Source organism: Sorex araneus, chromosome X (genome assembly GCF_027595985.1).
Source record: "Sorex araneus isolate mSorAra2 chromosome X, mSorAra2.pri, whole genome shotgun sequence".
Classification (NCBI taxonomy): Eukaryota; Metazoa; Chordata; class Mammalia; order Eulipotyphla; family Soricidae; genus Sorex; species Sorex araneus.
In genome coordinates, this window is record NC_073313.1 from 241,145,519 (window position 1) to 241,165,562 (window position 20,044).

The 20,044-nt window shown below is 40.6% G+C and overlaps 1 protein-coding gene across 2 annotated transcripts; it reads right to left on the bottom strand.

Moving 5' to 3' along the window:
- Positions 1 to 669: 669 nt before the first annotated feature.
- CXH2orf80 (chromosome X C2orf80 homolog) lies at positions 670 to 18,470 on the bottom strand. 2 transcript variants are annotated; one of them, XM_055122096.1, is made up of 8 exons: positions 18,365 to 18,470; positions 14,637 to 14,718; positions 12,292 to 12,374; positions 11,081 to 11,168; positions 10,304 to 10,375; positions 3,254 to 3,341; positions 2,842 to 2,963; positions 670 to 1,125 (listed from the first exon to the last, which is right to left on the bottom strand). In XM_055122096.1, exons 1-8 carry the CDS (start codon positions 18,403 to 18,405, stop codon positions 1,117 to 1,119), a joined length of 585 nt encoding a protein of 194 aa, XP_054978071.1. In that variant the 5' UTR covers positions 18,406 to 18,470; the 3' UTR covers positions 670 to 1,116. The 2 variants fall into 2 exon arrangements, with proteins under 2 accessions (XP_054978071.1, XP_054978070.1); XM_055122095.1 differs by lacking the exon at positions 18,365 to 18,470 and adding an exon at positions 18,058 to 18,281.
- Between the last annotated feature and the right edge of the window lie 1,574 nt (positions 18,471 to 20,044).

The window sequence follows — 20,044 nt, forward strand, 5'->3', positions numbered from 1 at the left end:
TCGCTCCAGCCCAATACCAAATAGTAAAAAATATTATCATTCAGGGCCAGAGAGCTCTTAGGACGTGGAGTGTGCTTGCTTTTTGCACACAACCTACCTGGGTTCTATCCTTGGCTTTTGGATGATCAGCTTCCAGTGTAATGGGGACAAGAGTGACAGCTGGTATGTACTCTGCTGTGTTGGCAAGAACAACACACACAAAAAAATTGGGGGGTAGTACTTGAAAGGATTTCTATGTTCTCTCCTTAATTTAATATAGATACTGGATAGTGGGCAGGGGCCTCACATTCTCACTGGCTCTCCAAGTTTCCTCACAAGTGCTTGTGAAAGGATTTGAAGTCAGTGAGGATCTTGGAGATGGAAGGTGAGCCTCTCATCCTATGCAACTCCAGAAATACATTTTGTGCCCAGCATCTCATAATGTACACCTATTGACACTGCTAAGATGAGGTTGGGGTTCCATTGGGCTAAGTCCTGATAATCCTATGCATTCTAGAAGGATTTGATGGGCTAAGAGGCAAGCAAATTATGACAAACCCCAAACTCCTCTAACTGAAAGCAAAACAAATGCCTAACAGGATTTTTGGAAAGGTACTGAAAGCCTGGGACATTTTCTTTTCATAATAGCCACTATAGTCTACTGAAGAAAACTTACACACATTTTTTTTATTAATGCTTTATTAAAATGTTTTTGTAAATGTTTCCATATTATAACAGAGTTAAGGCAATTCATGACAGATTAATTTTATTTTGGATTTTAGACTTTGGAAAACTACCTCTCATGCTACCACTTTATAGTATTCAGTGGTAAACATTTGTAAAGTGCTTCACAGGCCTGCTATGACAGAGATATCATTTGTTCTTGAAATTCTACAATCAGCAATTTTATGGTCACAATGAAATATCATATGATATGCACTTTTAAAAAAATTAGAATGTGCCCATACATATACTTCTATGAATAAAAGCTCAGTACCCCAATTAACATTTCAATGATCTTGCATTAGAAGCTAACTGAAAAGAAAAATATATGCTGTCCATACTTGTAGTTTGAAGATGTCTCTATTACTCTCCCAGAAACTTTATTATAAACTTCCGCACTACAGTTCTTGCTTTCTATGTGACCTGCAAAATAAAAAGATGATTTTGGTATCAAGCACATCAATTTAATCTGGACACATACAAATTAAATTTCAGTCTATGGGGAGTTAAGCTCAAATTTCAAGTATAATTTACTAACAAAAATGGATTAAAACTAATGTAAATAAAAAAGAGTTTCATGAACCTAGTCTGAGACATTTGGAAATTTAATTATTTTCTCAGTTAAATGTAGTCTATGAGTTCATATTGGATCCTGGGCAGAAATAGAAATGTTTTAAAAGGAAATTATTGGATTCGGTGAAAAATGAGTTGTCATAGATTACATGAGATAAAAATAGCTATATTAGATTTTCTGGAGTGGTCATTTAAGAGAACAAGTGTGCTTAGAAAATACATACTGTACTATATAAAGGCAAAATAAAATTGTGTAAGTAACCTCAATGACTCAGAAAAATTTTTAGCTAAATGGAGAGAGAGGTGGGCAAAGTGAATATCAATAATTGTTGGATCTGAAAGTTCTATGAGAATTCTCTATATTTTTTCAAAATGTTAAGCCATAAATATTTAAATAATAATAAATAATAAAAGTAATATCCTTTTTGAGTAAATATATACAAAGCTAATAATTTCTTTGCCCAGTCCTTATTATACCTGTAGTATGTTAACCTGAATTATATACTGGTTTTAATTTAATTACTCCTTTTCCATATCCGAAAAAGGCAGTTTGAAGTCTCCAACTATGAATGTGAATTAATCTGTTTTTCCTTGAAGTTTGTTAAATGTTTATCTCAAATATTTTGAAACATTGTTCAGTACATAAATGTTAAGAATTATTATTCTCTTAAGGAATCAAACCACTTATTGTTACGTAATACTCTTTATTCCTGATAACTGCCCTTAGTTCTGCTTTATTTTGATTGTTGTTAGCCTGGTATATTTTTTTCTCAATCCGTGTGTGTGTGTGTGTGTGTGTGTGTGTGTGAGAGAGAGAGAGAGAGAGAGAGAGAGAGAGAGAGAGAGAGAGAGAGAGAAATTGAATGAGTGAATCCAAGGCATCAAATAAGCTTCACAGGTACTCTAAGACAGACCAACATCCCCAACCCCCATTTATTTTAAATCTATCTATATTATCTGTACAGCTATTATGATGAAAGTGGGTTTCTTGTAGTAAGCATGTAATAAGTCTTGCTCTTTTGATCCAGTCTGACAATGTCTGTATTTTTTTTTTGTAGTTTTGTTACAAAAATTTTCATTCAGAGGAACTGAGAGATAATACAGAAGTTAAGGTGCTTGCCTTGCACATCCCTGGTTTGGTCCCTGGCACCACATACTTTCAAACCCCAAGACCACCAGAGAGCCAGTATTAAGCCCTGAGCCTTGGTGGGTGTGGCTCCCAAACCAAAAATAATCAAATGAATAAAACAAAGATTTTCAAAGGGAAAAAATTAAAAGGCAGTAAGCTGATTTTAGTTAAGGTTTACTGTGTGTCAGCTCTGTTCTAACCTCTCAACATGCATACTCTCAGTGAATGATCTGAACAGCTTGAAGAGATAGGTATCATTATGCTTCCTATTTGCAGAGAATATTAAGATACAGAGAAGTTATGTGGCTTGTCCAATAAGTAGTGAAGCTTAGATTCAAAATCTGACCTACTAACTTTAGGACTAGACTTTCAGCCGCCATAGAAGCAATCTATTCCCCAAACACCTGGTATCAGTTCATTTTGTGTTTTAGACCTACTTTGTTCTTCAGTTGCATGTCCAAAGATAATTTTTTTGATGATTTCCACTTCATGGCATGAGCTTCCCGTGTAGAGTTGCTGGTGGCATTTTTATTCATTGTTCCTCTCCTTAACTTGACACCTATAATACATATAAGTCTACATCTGTAGATCAATTGAAAATAAAATGAACCAACCCATAGTCTTAGATCCTTTCCTTCTAGAGGACTTTGCTCTCATCACCAAAGAGTTTGAGATGTAAGAAATCCCTGAGTTCAAGATTGGAGAGAATCAAGTCATTAATCAAGTCATGGTACTTTTTTGAATTCTATCAGAAATAGCTGATTATAATAAAACCTTTGACCTTATTTGCAAATTTCTCTCCTGGTTTTATTTCAATTCCTCTAAGTGGAAGGAAATATATAGGCTTACTCTGTTTACGGGCATATTCTGCTGCCTTGGGTGCTGTTAACATTGCAAAAGGATGCAAAGAAAGGCGGAAAGGTGGAGTTCGGGGAACCTGAAAGGAAAACAGTCCTAATTTTAAAAGCTGCACACCCTTTGGGCTATTACATTTATGAATTGTAGAACTTGGTCTATTGAACCAACCGTCACCCTTATACAGGACTAACAGACTACCAATAAAGCTCATGTTGCACAACCTGAACTTTTAGAAAGTTCCATATCCTGAACTTTCACACCCTGCTCTTGTTCCCATGCTGGGCTCCTCTCCTCTCTGGAGTAAGACTCACTTTTACTCCAGAATACTCTTCACATAGTTCTCTTTACCTGGAAGAAGCTCTTCTATTTTCTGTCCAAATCTTCCCCATTTTCCTTCGAGTTATAGATGAGATTTCATTTTTTTCTGAGAAAATTTTCTCTTTTGTCTTTCCACTTCTATTATTCCTTGCTGGCACTCCCAAATCTCTCTCTGTCTATCTATCTATCTATCTATCTATCTATCTATCTATCTATCTATCTATCTATCTATCTATCTCTCTATCTCCCACTCTCCCTCTCTCTCTCTCCCCCCCCTCTTTCCCCTGTCCCATTACCACACATAAACTATGAACTTTTTGATCTGGAACTCTAACCATGTTGTCATGTAGAGCTATGTATTATAGTTAGTTATATCAGCTGTCTGCTTCATTACAGTGGAAACTTCTTCAAGGCCAAGACTTCAAGGCCACTCTAGTTTTAAGTGCTGTGGTTAGAAAGGCAGACAAAGATTCCTGCCTTTCTGGGGCTAAGAAGAGACAAATAATAAATTATTACATGACAAGGGCAACTATATACTTTAATAAGTTTTAAACTCATTAAATTCCCCGGAGAACAAAACAAGATCTTCTCCAGGGCATTACTGAGCAACAACCACTTCAAATAGAATGAACAGAGAAAGCCTTTAGAAGGAAGTAATGGTTTCGTGGAGACTTGTGGGATCACAGCTATCAGAAGAGCTGGAGAGAGTTGTTCCAGGTATATAGATAGATGAACCGGAAGGCTAGAAAAGCAGAAGTTCTAAAATTTAGTCTCCCCTCCCAGTTATTTTTCTTCCCTCTACAGCACCAAACTTTTATTGATTCTTTTTCCATCTCCACACGACCGATCCCCAATTTCTCTGTCAGGCTTGTTTTATATGTTGCAGAAAGAGTGTCATGTTGAGTTACGTGAGTCAGAAGGACGGGGAAGAACCCAGAATCATCTCTCTCATATGAGGAACATAACAAAAACATCGTAGAGAAATAGCAATTACCCAAAAGCAACAGAAACTGAAAATTCGCCTCCAGTAGGATGCAGACCACAGGGGAAACAAGGCAGGGGGTGGGGGGAGGACGAAGAGGAGGACACTGAGACAACAGTGGAGAGAGGTGGTCACTCTGTGGGAGGGTGCCAAGATGGACCGTGTCAAGCATGAAACCCTATCAGTAACAGTATTGTAAACCACAGCACCTTAAAAACACAGTCGTAGGGACTGAGGGTGGGGGGTTTGGAGGGAAACTGGGGACACTGGTAAAGGAAAGTTGATGCTGGTGATGGAATTGGTGTTGAAACATTGTGTGCCTGAAACTCAGTCACGTGTACCTCTGTAATTCATGATGTCTTTTTAAAACAATTAAAGGGGGCTGGAGAGATAGCACAGCAGGTAGGGCGTTTGCCTTGCATGCGGCTGTTCCGGGTTTGATTCCCAGCATCCCATATGGTCCCCCGAGCACTGCCAGGAGTAATTCCTGAGTGCATGAGCCAGGAGTAACCCCTGTGCATCGCCGGGTGTGACCCAAAAAGCAAAAAACAAACAAACAAATAAAACAATTAAAATAATAATAAAAGTTTCAAAAAGGAATTAATTAGGCAGAGTTTATACCAGAATGGACGTATGCAAAGATTAGTGAACTAGGATATTAAATACAAAGGAAATAACAAATTAAAAATATTTATCATACTTAACTAAAAATAAAAATTGAGGAGGACATTTAATATTTATCTGAAGTTAACTAGGAAAGAAACGCTCACTTGTGCAAGGTTGGGTTCTTTCTGTGGGTTTGTGATTGTCAGCAGAAAACTCTGTCAGCAACAGCTTTTCCTGTTGGGGTAGAACTGAGGTTAACCGGGCTCAGTGGGCAGTCCTGGGGCTTGGGATCTCTCTGTCACCAGGTGGCAGCAAATAGCCCAGAAGATAGCCTGTGTTGTAGCAGATGGAGATTCCAGTGGCCAGAGTCCGCATTATCTGATTAGTACTCAACAGGCTTTAAACTGCTGCTACGGAAGGATTTTAGCTGTTGCTAAGGAAATATTTTTTCCTGAGGAATCAAAGGTCATTCCGATTTACATGGCCATTTAGAAAAGACCATTAGGAATAACCGTTCCTGTTTTTTTTTTAACACCCCCATCTTCTAGTTAAATCCATTCTTTTGAAATGATGTCTACCCGCAAAGGATAGTTTTAAACTCAGGTGTTCAATATAGTTTTCGAACTGCCATGATTCTGTTGAGAGGTGCCTTTTCTCCTATCAGAAAAATAAGTTCTCTCTGAGCTGAGCTAAAGTGTATCCTCAGAAGAAGGACTGGAGTTCGGGGTGGGGTTTGTGAGGCCCAAAGAAATAAATGATCCCCAGGTTCTTAGATCTGTAGCTCAAGTCATGTCATGCCTCTTGGTCATAACTGGTTGTCCTAATCTTCACACTGTCGTAATCCCAAATCCTTAAATTGTAGGTCACAAACCCATGTGGATTATGTTGACTGAATGTGGTGGTGGTGGAGGGGAAGGGGAATGTGCAGATTGTTTCAAAAATTGTTTCAATTTTTAAAAATATTTTAATGAGGGACTGGAGAGATAGTACAGCAGGTAGGGCGTTTGCCTTGCACGCGGCTGACCCGGGTTCAATTCCTAGCCTCCCATATGTTCCCCTGAGCACCGCCAGGAGTAATTCCTGAGTGCAGAGCCAGGAGGAACCCCTGTGCAACACCAGGTGTGACCCAAAAAGCAAAAAAAAAAATTTAATGAAAATATTCACTATCATTATCATCCCATTGCTCATCGATTTGCTCGAGCGGGCACCAGTAACATCTTCATTGTGAAACTTGTTATTACTGTTTTTGGCATATCGAATATGGCAATGGTAGCTTGCCAGGCTCTGTCGTGCGGATGAGATACTCTCGGTAGTTTGCCGAGCTCTCAGAGAGGGGCGGAGGAATCGAACCTGAGTCGGCTGCGTGCAAGGTGAATGCCCTACCCGCTGAGCTATTGCTCCAGCCCAATGAAAATGTTATAAGGAATAATAAATTTACTTTATTATTTATTCTCAATGTTTGTAGACCTGTTTTATATAACTATATATCTAAGATGAAGTAAAAAGGCTCATGAGTGAAAAGTTCAAAAAGCCCTAATCTAAAATGTGAAAAATTTGGGGCTGGAGCGATAATACAGTGGTAGGGCATTTGCCTTTCATGTGGCTGACCCGGGTTCGATTCTCAGCATCCCATATGATTCCCTGAGCACCACCAGGAGTAATTCGTGAGTGCAGAGCCAGAAGTAACCCCTGTGCATCACCGAGTGTGACCCAAAAAGCACTGCTGTAGCACTGTCGTCCTGTTGTTCATCAATGTGCTTGAGCGGGCACCAGTAACACCTCTATTGTGAGACTTGTTGTTACTGTTTTTGTCATATTGAATATGCCACGGGTAGCTTGCCAGGCTCTGCCGTGCAGGCAGGATACTCTCGGTAGCTTGCCGAGCTCTCTGAGAGGGATGGAAGAATCGAACCCGGGTTGGCCGTGTGCAAGGCAAATGCCCTACCCACTGTGCTATCATGAAAAATTCATATTGTGTTTGTTATCCACAGAGATGCTTGATGAGCTATTTGATTTTGATCCCCCTGGGAGATCTGCCATGGAGATTCCAGAGCTCTTTTTTGTTGTTGTTTTGTTTTGGTCACATTCAGTGCTGCTTACGGTTTATTCCTGGCTCTGTGCTCAGGGATCCCTTCTGGTGGAGACTTGGGGAACATATGTGATAGTGGGAATCAAACCCAGCTTGGCCATGTGCACATCGAGGGCCCCACCTGCTGTACTATCACTCTGACCTTCTTCGGTTTGATTCTGGACTATTTATAACAATGGTTCTCAGTCATCTGTGATTTTGCATCCTAGAAAAACTTGTGGTCTAGAGACTCTGGTTGTCACAACTGTGAGGCCCTATAGGCCAGGAACGTGGCTAAACATCCCACGATTCACGATTCACGGGATAGCTTGACCCGATCCCTGCACATGAAGACTGGCCTGGTCTAAGATCAACATCTTAGAAACCCTGATTTAGAGAAGGTGGAGAAAGTCTGATTACTAGAACTTTAAATTGAGGTTCCTGTGTGCCAGGCACTAAGTGCTCTATTATTTTTTTTATTTTTATTAGAACACTGTGATTTAAAAAGTTGTTCATAATACAACTCTTTTGTCACTTAGTGTTCCCCCACCACCAGAGTGACCTTCCTTCCACCCGTGTTCCCAGTTTCCCTCCCAACCCCAACCTGCCCCCTTAGACACATACCAAATTTACTTTATATTGCTTGCTCCAACAAAACTTAAAGAAATGGCAAGTAGAATAACTGAAAAAAAATCAGTAAAAGCCAGTTTCTGATTGCTATATGACTTTAACCTATGTAAATAAGGAAATTAAAACCACTTAATATGGAGCTGGAGTAAAATTGTACAGTGGGTAGGATGTTCGCCTTGCACTCGGCCAACCTGGATTCAATCCCCGGCATCCCATATGGTCCCCCCAGCACCACCAGGAGTTATTCCTGAGTACGGAGCCAGGAGTAATCCTTGAGCATCGCTGGGTGTGACCCCAAAAAGCAAATAAATAAAGAGCTTCTTCTTAAAAAAAATTTTTAGTACAATATAATAAAATGTTTATATTATTATATCCTTATTTACAACAACAAGTTTTCAACTCTGGAATCTAAAATATATTGCATCAAATTTTATTTTGTACTTGGATCCCATTATGGTATTAATCATCTTACCAACATCACTGAGGGCTTTAATGGAACCAATTCCCTTTACTTTTCAACAATAACTTGTCTTGGGGCCATTTTTTTAAACAAATGAATTGAGATTGGGAGAAGTTGAAAGAATTGCCCAGAATTATTGTTTGTTGTTGATGGAGTTGGGATCCAAGCCCAGATTGTCTGGCTTTAGAATCCTTGTGCTCAACTCTTACACACAAAACTACTTTGCATATTAAAACCAACCAATGAGCCAACGCTCTTATCCTGTGATGATAAAGCAAATGTAGGTCTCCAAGGAAAGTTCCCCTATAAGAATCTTATCTATTTCTCTTCAGAGCTGGTCATTACATGGTCTGATAGTCTATCTGGGATTTGGATCATTGGTCACTGATAAGAATGGGGACTTTAGGTAACTGAACTGAGAAAGTGCTGAATGAAAGCTCTTGAGAGAGTTTCCTTCATCAGCTTCACAGAAGTGGAGTCAGAACTCAAAGTCTTGTCTCTGGGCTCAGTAAAATAGAAGATTTATCATGAGAGTGAGCATTGCAGATCTTGCCCTAGTTCTTACTGCTACAGTACATCATCAAAGGAGGGTTGCCACAGACACAGAACCTAAACCCTAAATTTGGGCTCTATTCACTCTACACAGTCTTACACAACATATATTTGTTGTATAAAATAGATGTCTAGACCCATGCCCGCCCAGGAGGGGAAAGTATTTCTCTCTCTTGCCTTTCCCTTTCCGGGGATGAAGGGCATGGGGAACGCCATATTATGACGACCACAGATGGTATTTTATGACAAAAACTGCAGCAAAAGGACGCGAGGGTGCTCTTGGGAAGGTGGGAGGCACCGGCCCCTCCTGCCGCTGCCGAGATGTGATCCTGGGGGCCGCATGCATGTGCGGCCCCTCCGCAGCTGCACGAGCGTGAATCCAGACCCAGCTAAACCACTTTCGACATGGGCAGCTACTTGCAGAATGTCTCCAGCCTGAGAATTTAGCCGCGACACCATGCCCGCCCAGGAGGGGAAAGGTATTTCTCTCCCTCGCCTCTCCCTTTGCGGGGATGAAGGGCGTGGGGAACGCCATATTATGACGACCACAGATGGGGTTTACAAGCTTGCAATGATCCAATATCCGGAAGAAATCTCCCTGGACTTAGTTGTTAAAGTACAGAAATCCAAAACCGCGCGACCTCATTTCTCTTCACAACAGGTCTGACTCTAGTGGGGTGCTCCTAACAATAATGGTGAGGTTTGTGTTGAAATATTGAATGTAACCAAAGTAAATAGAAAGTAAAGTGAAATTTATCAGTTACAAGGAGGGGTGGGGGGGTGCGGGGGTGGGCGGGATGGTAGGTGTACTGTGGGTTTTTTTTGGTGGTGGTGGGATATGGGCACTGGTGAAGGGATGGTTGTTTCAGCATTGTATGACTAAGACTTAAGCCTGAAAGCATTGTAATTTTCCACATGGTGATTCAATAAAATAAAATTCTTATTAAAAAATAATAATAATAATAAAGGTTAAAGAGAAAATAACAAGACATAAAATAAAATGATAAAGGTTGCTATGAAAAAGAAAAAAATAGATGTCTAGTTAAGGAGAACATTTAACACTTATCTATTGTCAAAGTAAGATATGGCTACATTTGGTGTTGTCTTTGATATAAAAGTAATTCCATGGGGCTGGAGAGATAGTACAGAAGATAAGGTTCTTGCCTACACATCAATGACTTCATTTTGACCCCAGCATCATACATGTTCCCTTGAGTATGTCCAGGGGTCACTCCTGAGCACAAAGCCAGGAACAACCCATGAACAGTGTGGCTCAAACTTCCCATGAGCACCAAAAGCAAACAACCCCCCCCCCAAAAAAAAAAACCCACATCATTTTATGCCTGAAAGTAAATTATAAAGTTTTTAATTAAGTTATCTACTAGAAAAAACCAAAACTATATTAGTAGTCTCAGCTACTCTTACCTTAGTTGCACCAGAACTGGCAGAAGAATCAGCTCCATAAATTTTAAAAACTTCTTCAATTGGGATGCTGTTCTGTTATCAACAGCAACAAAAATATATTATTATTGGGGCTGGAGAGACGGTACAGTGGGTAGGGTGCTTGTCTCACATGCAGCTGACTTAGATTAGATTCCTAGCATCCTATATGTCCCCTAAGCTCCATCAGGAGTAATTTCTGAATGCAGAAGCAGAAATAAACCCTGAACACTACCAGGTGTAGCTCAAAACCAAACATGTATTCTTATATTGTACTTTTATTTTTTAGTTATGAAAGGGAGCACATAGCTTCAATGAATCTAGTATAATGTCTGTATAGTGGTGGACACTAAATAGCTTTTGATAAATAGATAAAATCAGAGTACCCAGACTCCAGGTATTTATATTTCATTTAATTACCCTTAGATACAATACAATGGAGAATTCTTTTTATTGTGTCTTTAAAAAGAAACAAAATTTTTAAGCCCCTGCCATAAAGGCAGGCTGGATGGGTGGTGGGAAGCGGTGATGGGAGGGAACCTGGGGACACTGGTGCTGGGAAATGGACACTGGTGGAGGGATGGGTGTTGGAATACTGTATGACTAAAACAGCTTTGCAACGTCTATCTCACAGTGATTTAATTTAAAAAAGAAGCAAACTATATTAGTAAATCTTAAACATTTATTGAAAAAAGAAATGTCTATTGAAACAAAAATGTTCATAGTATATATCAAATTTTGGTAAAGTTTCCTTTTTCTTACCATTAAGATTCCAGCATAAGATGATAAAATCATTGCTTCTCGTTCTCTGTGGTTTGGGTATATAGTTTTGCCACAAAGTAGCATTCTCCTGAGAGAGGAATATGAATAAATAAGAATAAAGATGCATTTTTATTCTGTTGACACCGCCTAAGGTTACAGTATCAGTCTATCCACAATCTGTAATGACTAGAGATGTGTGCTAGCCACGTCTTTACAAACTTGATGTGATTGATCTCTCCTCAGTAAAGTTCACACTTCAGATTTTAAAATTTCCAACAGTGATGACTCTTATTTATCCATGTTTTTGCAACTAGCAAACATCAGCAGCAGAGAGAGAGAATAAAAGAATGTGCCTGTCGCAGAAGCGGGGGTGGGGAATAGGGGGTGAGGGGTGGGGATGGGAGCGGCAGGAGGGATACTGGGAACATTGATGGTGGAGAATGGGCACTGGTGGAGGGATGCGTACCCGATCATGAATATATGTCTTGGTGACAGGGTTTGAGTTTTAAATGAAATCATGCTAACAGTACAATCAGGGGCTTTTCAGATATGAAGACAATATCCTCCTCCTTTTTGCCTTAGCTTGAGTCTGCTCAGACTAGATTTTCAACTTATTATAAGCATATCTTAACTATTCAACCACCCAGGACCAAATCGTGTTCTAGAGCCATGGAACAGAAGAAATAACTGATTTCTGGAATAAAATATTCAACTCTTGTCACATCAGTTTTTATCTTCATACCATTTGGGTAAGTCTGGCTCACACACATTGCAAAAAATGACACTCATCCTGGAAAGGATTCTAATAACTGTGACTTAGACAGCTCAGTTTAGGTGTATAGATAAATGCTTATTTAATTGTGTCCAGGAAGGGTATAGGCCTTCCCCACAAAATTAACCTTTGAAATAACAGGACATATATGTAATAACACACCATCCTATTTCTGAAGCAAACCGTTCTATTCAAGAAGGACTTTTGTTTGACAGAAACCCAATTACAGAGATGTGAAGTATGTAAACAGTAATATAATTTCTGTTTACATAGAAAACTATTTTTTTCTTTCAGGTTTTCAGTTAGAGGGAGTTACTCACCCTGTCACAGTTTCATATCAAAGTGCCGTTGCATGAGAGGCACCAGATAGGATTTCTTCTATCTTTGCCATTCTCATAGTCAGATATTACAAAAAAAAATAGTAACTATTTCTACTTACACTTTCTCCCACTCCAGCCAAGTTAAGTCTTCAGAACAATCCAGCCATTGCAAAGCAACACTGAGGGCTAAGTCATAGTGTGCCTGGAAGCAGGCAGAGCAAAGGAACCTGTTTAGACCATTGTTCTTTTTTTTTTTTTTTCTTGCCTGGACCATGTATCACCTTTTATTTATTATTTAATTAGGTTTTTAACAGTTTTTTACATTAATTTGTCTGAGTTATTTCTATAGTTTATATATTTATCCCTTTTTTTTTTTTACAGTTACAGATTTATACACTTTTGTGCTTATACTTCCCTCATACAAAGTTCGGGAACCCATCCCTTCACCAGTGCCCATTCTCCACCACCAGTAAACCCAGCCTCCCTCCCATCCTCCCCAAACCCATCTCCCCCCACCCCACCCTGCCACTGTGGCAGGGCATTCCCTTCTGTTCTCTCTCTCTAATTAGCTGTTGTGGTTTGCAATAAAGGTGTTGAGTGGCCGCTGTGCTCAGTCTCTAGCCCTCATTCAGCCCGCAACTCCCTTCCCCCACATGGCCTTCGACTACAATGTAGTTGGTGATCACTTCTCTGAGTTGCCCTTTCCCCGGAATGTGAGGCCAGCCTCGAAGCCATGGATAGACCATTGTTCTAAGTGGGACCCAACAGCAATGGCATTGCTAAACCTAATCTACTATTTTGTCCTGTCCACATTGGTGAGTATGTCTAATAACCTGATGATCAGGCAGGGGACTTAGGGACCTCAGGCTTTATATTTTTACCTTCTACAATAACAGGTTTAAGAAAATATATGTGGATGAAAAAAGTGAAAATAGATTCTTCGAAATAATCCTAAACTGAGAATCAGAAATCTGTGACCAAATCTAGAAATCCTCAATAACTGGCGGCATATTCTCAGGTGACTGGCCTCGGCTTCCCTACATTTCAAAATAGAATGAGGGAAGAGGAAAGCAGGGAACACTTTCAGGAGCGTGGGTAGAACTTCAGTGTTCTTCCGGGGGTCCAGGGAAAAGAAATATCCACACAGGGAATTGCCGAGAACCCTGGGAGCCTCAGCGAAGAGGCCTTCTCAGAGCTGGAACTTGAAAAATGAGGAAATGTCTTTGAGTAGAGATGGTTGTCCTCGGTAAGGTCGTGGGGTCAGGTTTATCATGGGACTAGGGTAGACATGGGGCGAAGTGACATGCCCAGGATCTCGTCTACAGCCAAGAACTGTGGACCAATTTGAATATTTATTCCTTTTCTACTGACCTTTCCTATTCATTTCCAAGTACATTCATTATTTCTCTATCAAAATATTCCTTCTCTCCTCCCTACCCCTAATCCCAGAAAAGGGTGGTTTTATATTTCTGGTTTTACATGGATTGTAAGGTTGTAATGCTAATATTTTCTAAACAATATAATGATTTCTTTCTCCTGGGAACTGAACCAAACTGAAGAGTGATCCAAAAAAGAAGGGGGATGTGGGGTGGGGGGGGAAGAAAGGAAAATGAGAGGAGATAGAGAGGATCCATCCATGATCAGTTATTGAAATTTACTTGATATTTAATGCATGGGTTTACAATACTAGCATCATCAGTCATTATCAGTTTGCTCACCAGAAATGCACATTTCCAGGCCTACCCCAAACCACATAAATCAAAATAGTCTAGTAATAAGACCTCATCAAAATTTGAGAAGCACTTATCTAATCAAATTAATACTTGCACAGAGAAGTACTTTAGAGTACCAGGGTTTAACTGGTTATTTGGCTCCAGGGAAATCAGACGGGACTGGAGTAGTTGAGCTGAGGGAGATAGGAAGAATTTCTTCCTTATTAGTGCAAGAATGGCAAATAGGTAAACATATGAAAGTGGAAAGGTTACTCATTTCTCTTGACCCATACATTTCACATTCAGTTTTTGATTGATGTGAACTTTCATTGCATAGCACAAACCTGAATTTCAACAAGACTAAAAACACAAAGAACTTTAGGATTGTTCAATTCATTAATATTCTTTCCTTCATCAATGCTAAAGGTAGAAAGTATAACATTTCAAAACCACATGATAACTAATTAAAATAAACGTTAGTATAAATGTATGTAACATTTAATCTTGCATTTTTATTTAATTTTTTTACTAGCAAATAGCCAAAGTCTCGTAAATTTCATTTCTCTTTTTTTTTGCTTTGATTTAATGAATTGAGAAGACCACATGTATGATCTTAGAATGGAAAATGAGTAAGAGGACATTCTGAGAGGGAGGCAATGATTAGTCTTCTCTATTATATACTAGGTCCTTTATTTGCCCCCTTAATACACAAATGATACAAATGCCACCCCCATCAGCACGCCTTTCTTTACCATATCATCTAGAAAGGTGAGTTGCCTTCTTCCTTTTGGATCAAATTCATTTTCCCGAAGTCTGATGCCAATATAATCTCCCCTTAAAAGCAAGAGAGCAGCATTGAAGCACTGGGAATGTCATGGGAATTTAATGTGCAAAAAATTGCTCATCCCTGATCCCTCCCTCCTTCACCAAGAAGACCCAGAAATGTCTGGCTGCTGAGTTCTTGTTTCATTCGGATTTAAATGGAATTCTGCAAGGCTGACATTTTAAACTATATGACTATTAGTAAATTAAATCACACAGCTGGAAATTTAACTCACATGTTTGAAGCAGATTTTACAGGAAATTCTGGCAGATTCCCACATTAAGGAAAAGTTTTACAGAATGCAAAAGATTAAGGCCCACTGTTGAAAGATTCCTTTGTGGCCCAAATTAACTCAAACTCAAACTCCAAAAGTGGCAAGTTATAGCAATATATCTGTACAGATGTATTATTTTGCTCTAAGGCTTTTGATTTCATTTCAATGCATTTGAATGCAAATACCCTTAGAAATCAAGCACAAAAATATATTACAAATTCTACTTTTATACCTTATTAGACCTTTTTTAAATTTTTTATTAGTGAATCACCTTGAGGAGCAGTTACAAACTTATAAACTTTCATGTTTGTGTTTTGTTCACATCCCTTCACCAGTGCCCATTCTCCTCCACCAATGTTCCCAGTATCCCTCCCACCTCCCACCCCATCCCCTCCACTCCACCTCTTTCGCAGGGCATTCCCTTTTGTTCTCTCTCTCCTTTTGGGTGTTGTGGTTTGCAATAGAGACACTGAGTGGCCCTCCTGTTTGGTCTGTAGTCTATTTTCAGCGCACATCTCCCATCCTGTGCGGGTCCCCAAAACACTTTATCTGGTGTTCCATTCTCTATCTGAGCTGCCCCTTCCTCCAGCTTCCATGTGGGGCCAGCTTCCAAGCCTTGAAGCCAACCTCCTGGTATTTATCTCTACTATTCTTCGTTGTTAGTCTCCTATTCTGTTATGTTATATTCCACAGATGAGTGCAATCTTTCTATGATTATAGACCCCCTTTTCTAAAGGGACTTTAAATAAGGAGAGGACAAAAGAGAGCTCTGGCAGGGAGAAAGCCAATGGATGCTCACTTAGGAAAGTCAGAATGAAGTGACAAAGAATTCTGAGGGCCCAGGTGATAGCATAGTGGGTAGGGTGTTTGTCTTTGCATGGTCAACCCAGTTCAGTCCCTGGCACAATCTTGAACCCCAACAGAAATGATGCCTGGCACAGAGCCAGGAGTAAGCCCTGAGCATTGCTGGGTGTGACCAAAAAGTAAAAAAGAAGAAAAGAAGAAAAGAAAAAGAACTCTGGAGTCTCCCAGCTGGACCTGTTTTGTGTGCAAGTACATAATTATGTAAGGCCAGTTGTGGTTGCCAAGGTCGTGTACTAGGCAACTTATTGTAGGGTGATGAGTTTATTTTCGGCTTCCAGCAGCTCTTCTGAGTCATTACGTTTTTCTGGTGTTAAAAAAATAATCTTGCAATTTTACTCTGTGATTCAAAAAGATTTCATTTAAAGTAGTCTGAATTCCAGTATGACAATAATAGCTGGAATGATCACACTGGACAAGATCTGAGTTTTAAAAGTAGGTAAAAAGATATCCTCAATAATCTTGAAGTATCAATATTGCAGACCATAGTGTCCAAAGAGGAGCTCGGTGGGGGGGAGGGGGAAGAGAAACAGAGACAGAGACAAGGAAAATGCCTGCTAGAGGCAGGCTGGGGGTGTGTTGGTGGGGGGTGATGGAAGAGATCACTAGTGCTGAGAAATGTACTCTGGTGGAGGCCTGGGTGTTGGAACACTGTATGACTGAAATCTAATCATGAACAGGTTGTAAGAGTCTATCTCACAGTGATTCAATAAAAAAATATTTTTAAAACATTTTTTAGAGTCGTCTGAATATTTTCTTTGGATATAAAATTAGATGTGTTAGTTTTGACATCCCAGTACTATGGAGGGCTTATTCTTGACCTTTGTGATGCTCTCTATGGTTGCGATAATATTCATAAGCTGGGGCTGGAGAAATAGAATGGGGGGTAAGGTACTTGCCTTGTGTGTGGCCAGCCAGAGTTTGATCCCAGGCACCACATACCGCCCCCTGACCACCACAGGAGTGATCCCTGAGCACACAGCCAGGATGGAGTCACCAATTCAGTTAAATAGGCAAGTTTGCCTTTCCAGAGCAAGCTTTGATTTGGACTTTGTTAGCCTCAAACAGATACTTGCTAACATATGTGAATTCAAAAATGGTTTCTTTCAGGACTTAAGAAGGATTTGTTAAAAAGATAATTTCCTTACTCGGCAGAGACAGTGCATTTTTTTTTCTCTTTTTGGGCCACACCCAGCAGTGCAAAGGGGTTACTCCTGGCTCTGCACTCAGGAATTACTCCTGGCGGTGCTGGGGAACCATATGGGATGCTGGGAATCGAACCCGGGTCGGCCACGTGCAAGGCAAAAACCCTACCCTCTGTGCTATTGCTCCAAAATCTAAAATAGCTTTTTGATAAAAGATCATTACAATTGTACCTATAAGTAAAATAGGGCACAATCTTTCTCCCCTATCCCTTTGTATATACCATGATTTAAATTAACCTCTCAACAAAATACAAACTTGAAGAAAAGCTACTATAAAAGGAAAAAAAATCCTATGGGAAAACTTGATATTTACTTCATTAAAAAAATTAAAAAGAGGTGCTGGAGCGATAGCACAGCAGGCAGGGCGTTTGCCTTGCAAGTGGCCAATCCGGGTTCAATTTGCAGTATCTTCTATGGTCCCTTGAGCACTGAATTACTCAGGAGTAATTCCTGAGTGCATGAGCCAGGAGTAACCCCTGTGCATTGCTGGGTGTGACCCAAAAGGCAAAAAAAAAAAAAATTAAAAGAAAGAACTGGGGAGACAGTAGAGGTGCTTTACAGGCATGGAACCCAGTGACCTCTGAACATCTCTGCATATGGCCCTGGGATCCCACCTTGGCATCACCAAGAACAATCCTATGGGCACCACTCAGATGGCCCTGGGGGTCCCCAGCATTGCTGGGCAGTAACAGTACCACAGCTACAGCCCCGGCTCTGTTCTGCCGGCTGGCAGACTGACTGCAGCCCCAGGAGTGGCCTCAGGACCCTCTGAACACTGCTTGGAATGACCCTCTCTCCCCTCACAAAATGAAAAAAGGAGAATGGGAAAAAATGGTTAAAAGAAAGTTCAACTGATGCCAAGAAAAAGGAAATGAGCCATCTAGTTAATAAGATAACAATTGCAGAGGCAGTTTAAATGTTGGTCCCTCAAGAACTTCTCCCCTCTGCCCTCCCTCCCCCCAAACCCCTCCTTTATCATTTGCCAATGAATTTATTCAAAAGCTGCTCACCCAGTACAGACTAGCTGGGCTATTGACTCAGCTCTTAGGCTCTGGCAAGGAGATGCCCTGGTCGGCTTGCAGCTCGCAGAAATATCCTCCAGGAGACTCTGCATCCCGCTTTGCACCACATGTGAGCCCCTCCACGCGGGAGACAGCGGCCAGGCTGTCGGCTGGCTTTCTCCTACAGCGCCGTGATAGGTTCCTTCTCAGGCTTCCCGACTACCCTTCTCCCCTTACAAATCCCAGGCCCTCTAGGTCATGAAACCCGCCAAATGCCGAGTGGATGAGAGGAAAGTTATGCTCATTTCATACTTACAGGAGTTTTTTAATTTCCTTCTTTAGGAGCCTTCTTTCCATGATTAAAGGCTCATCCAGCTGAGCAGGTAGCTGTAGCTTACACTGCCCCTGATATCCTCTGGGAAGACCCAGCCTCTCTGAGCCTACAGGCTACAGCAGCAAATCAGAGAGAATTTGAGTTAAGGATGCTATCACTCCAAATACCAGTCATGGAGTTCTAGGCTCTGGAAGGGATCTGAGGGGGATGCACTTGCCCAGGGCTTTTAGTCAGCAGGTTTCCAGCCGTTTTCTGGCTAAAAATCTGGGGGTGGGGGGCGAGGAAAGGAGGGGTGCTGTGTTGCAACCTGAATTTATCTTATTCTTATTTCTTCAGAGTGTTCACAACATTCACCTTGTGATTATTTTTGCAGTAAGTCAGCAAGTCGAGCAGACATGGCTCATGAAACAGTGGATTAGTCTATTTAGGCAGAATATGTTTAGAATGATCGCCAAGATGTTTGTGTGCTGTGCACATCAGCACCGTGATTTCCAATGAATCCACTCAGGCACAACTGCTTACTATGGAGTTTTCTATGGAACCCAGTTACAACTTCCCATGGTCTGGAGGCCCTGAAGATGTGGTTATGGCAAACCTAAGACAGACTCACGCTCAGCTCTGATGTGAAAACTGAACCGGAAATGGGAATTTAGGTGATGGGGTCTATTGGGCTCTGAAGTCACAAAAGAAAAAGAGTTTACCTTTTAGAAAATTATCATTATTGAATCAGGGTGTCCAGGGAAATATATACAAAGGAAGTTTATATCTGCAATATTTTGTTCATTTAAAAAAAGATTTATTTGTGGGGAGGGTGCACACCCAGTGGTGTTCAAGGCTTACTCCTGGCTCTGTGCTCTGGGTTCACTCAGAGGAGGGCTCTGCGGACCATATGGGAGTGCCAGGGATTGAACCTGGGTCAGCCACAGGGAAGGCAAGTGCTCTACCCACTGTACTATTACTCTGGCTCCTCATTTAAAAGATTTAAAGCAAATTGTGATGGCTAATTTTATGTGCCAATTTGGTGGGCCCTTTGTCTAGATATTTGGTTAGGTATTGTTCTGGCTATTTCTGTAAAGGTATTTTTGGGATGAAACAATCTTTGTATCAGTGGACTTTGTGTGAAACAAATTAAACCTCCATTATGTTGGTGGGCTTCATTTAATCAGCTGAAGGCCTTAATAGAGTCAAGACTGACCTCTCCCAGCAAGAAGGAGTTTCATCAGTAGACTCCTTTGGAGTTCAAATTGCAACTGTTCCTTGAATCTCCAGCCTGCCACTCTATCCTTTTAGATTCAGCCAAGCAACCACAAGCACATTAGCCCATTTGCTAATCTTTAGGTACATATACACATAGTGAAATCTCTATGTACAAATACACAACTATGCTCAATTTCTCTCAAGAACTACAATACCCAAACATAAGGGAAATTTTGGACATTTATTGACTCTGAATATTACGGTCACTTATCCATGAAGAGAGTCATGGATGGTGACTGTACTACCTTCTGAACTCTTAAAAATCATTGCCCCCAGGGACTGGCGAGATAGTATAGAGGGTAAGGCACTTACCTGGCACATAGTTGACCCAAGTTAAGTTCGTGGCACCACATATGGCCCTTTGAGCACCACCAGAAGTGATCCCTGAGCACAGAGTCAGAAATA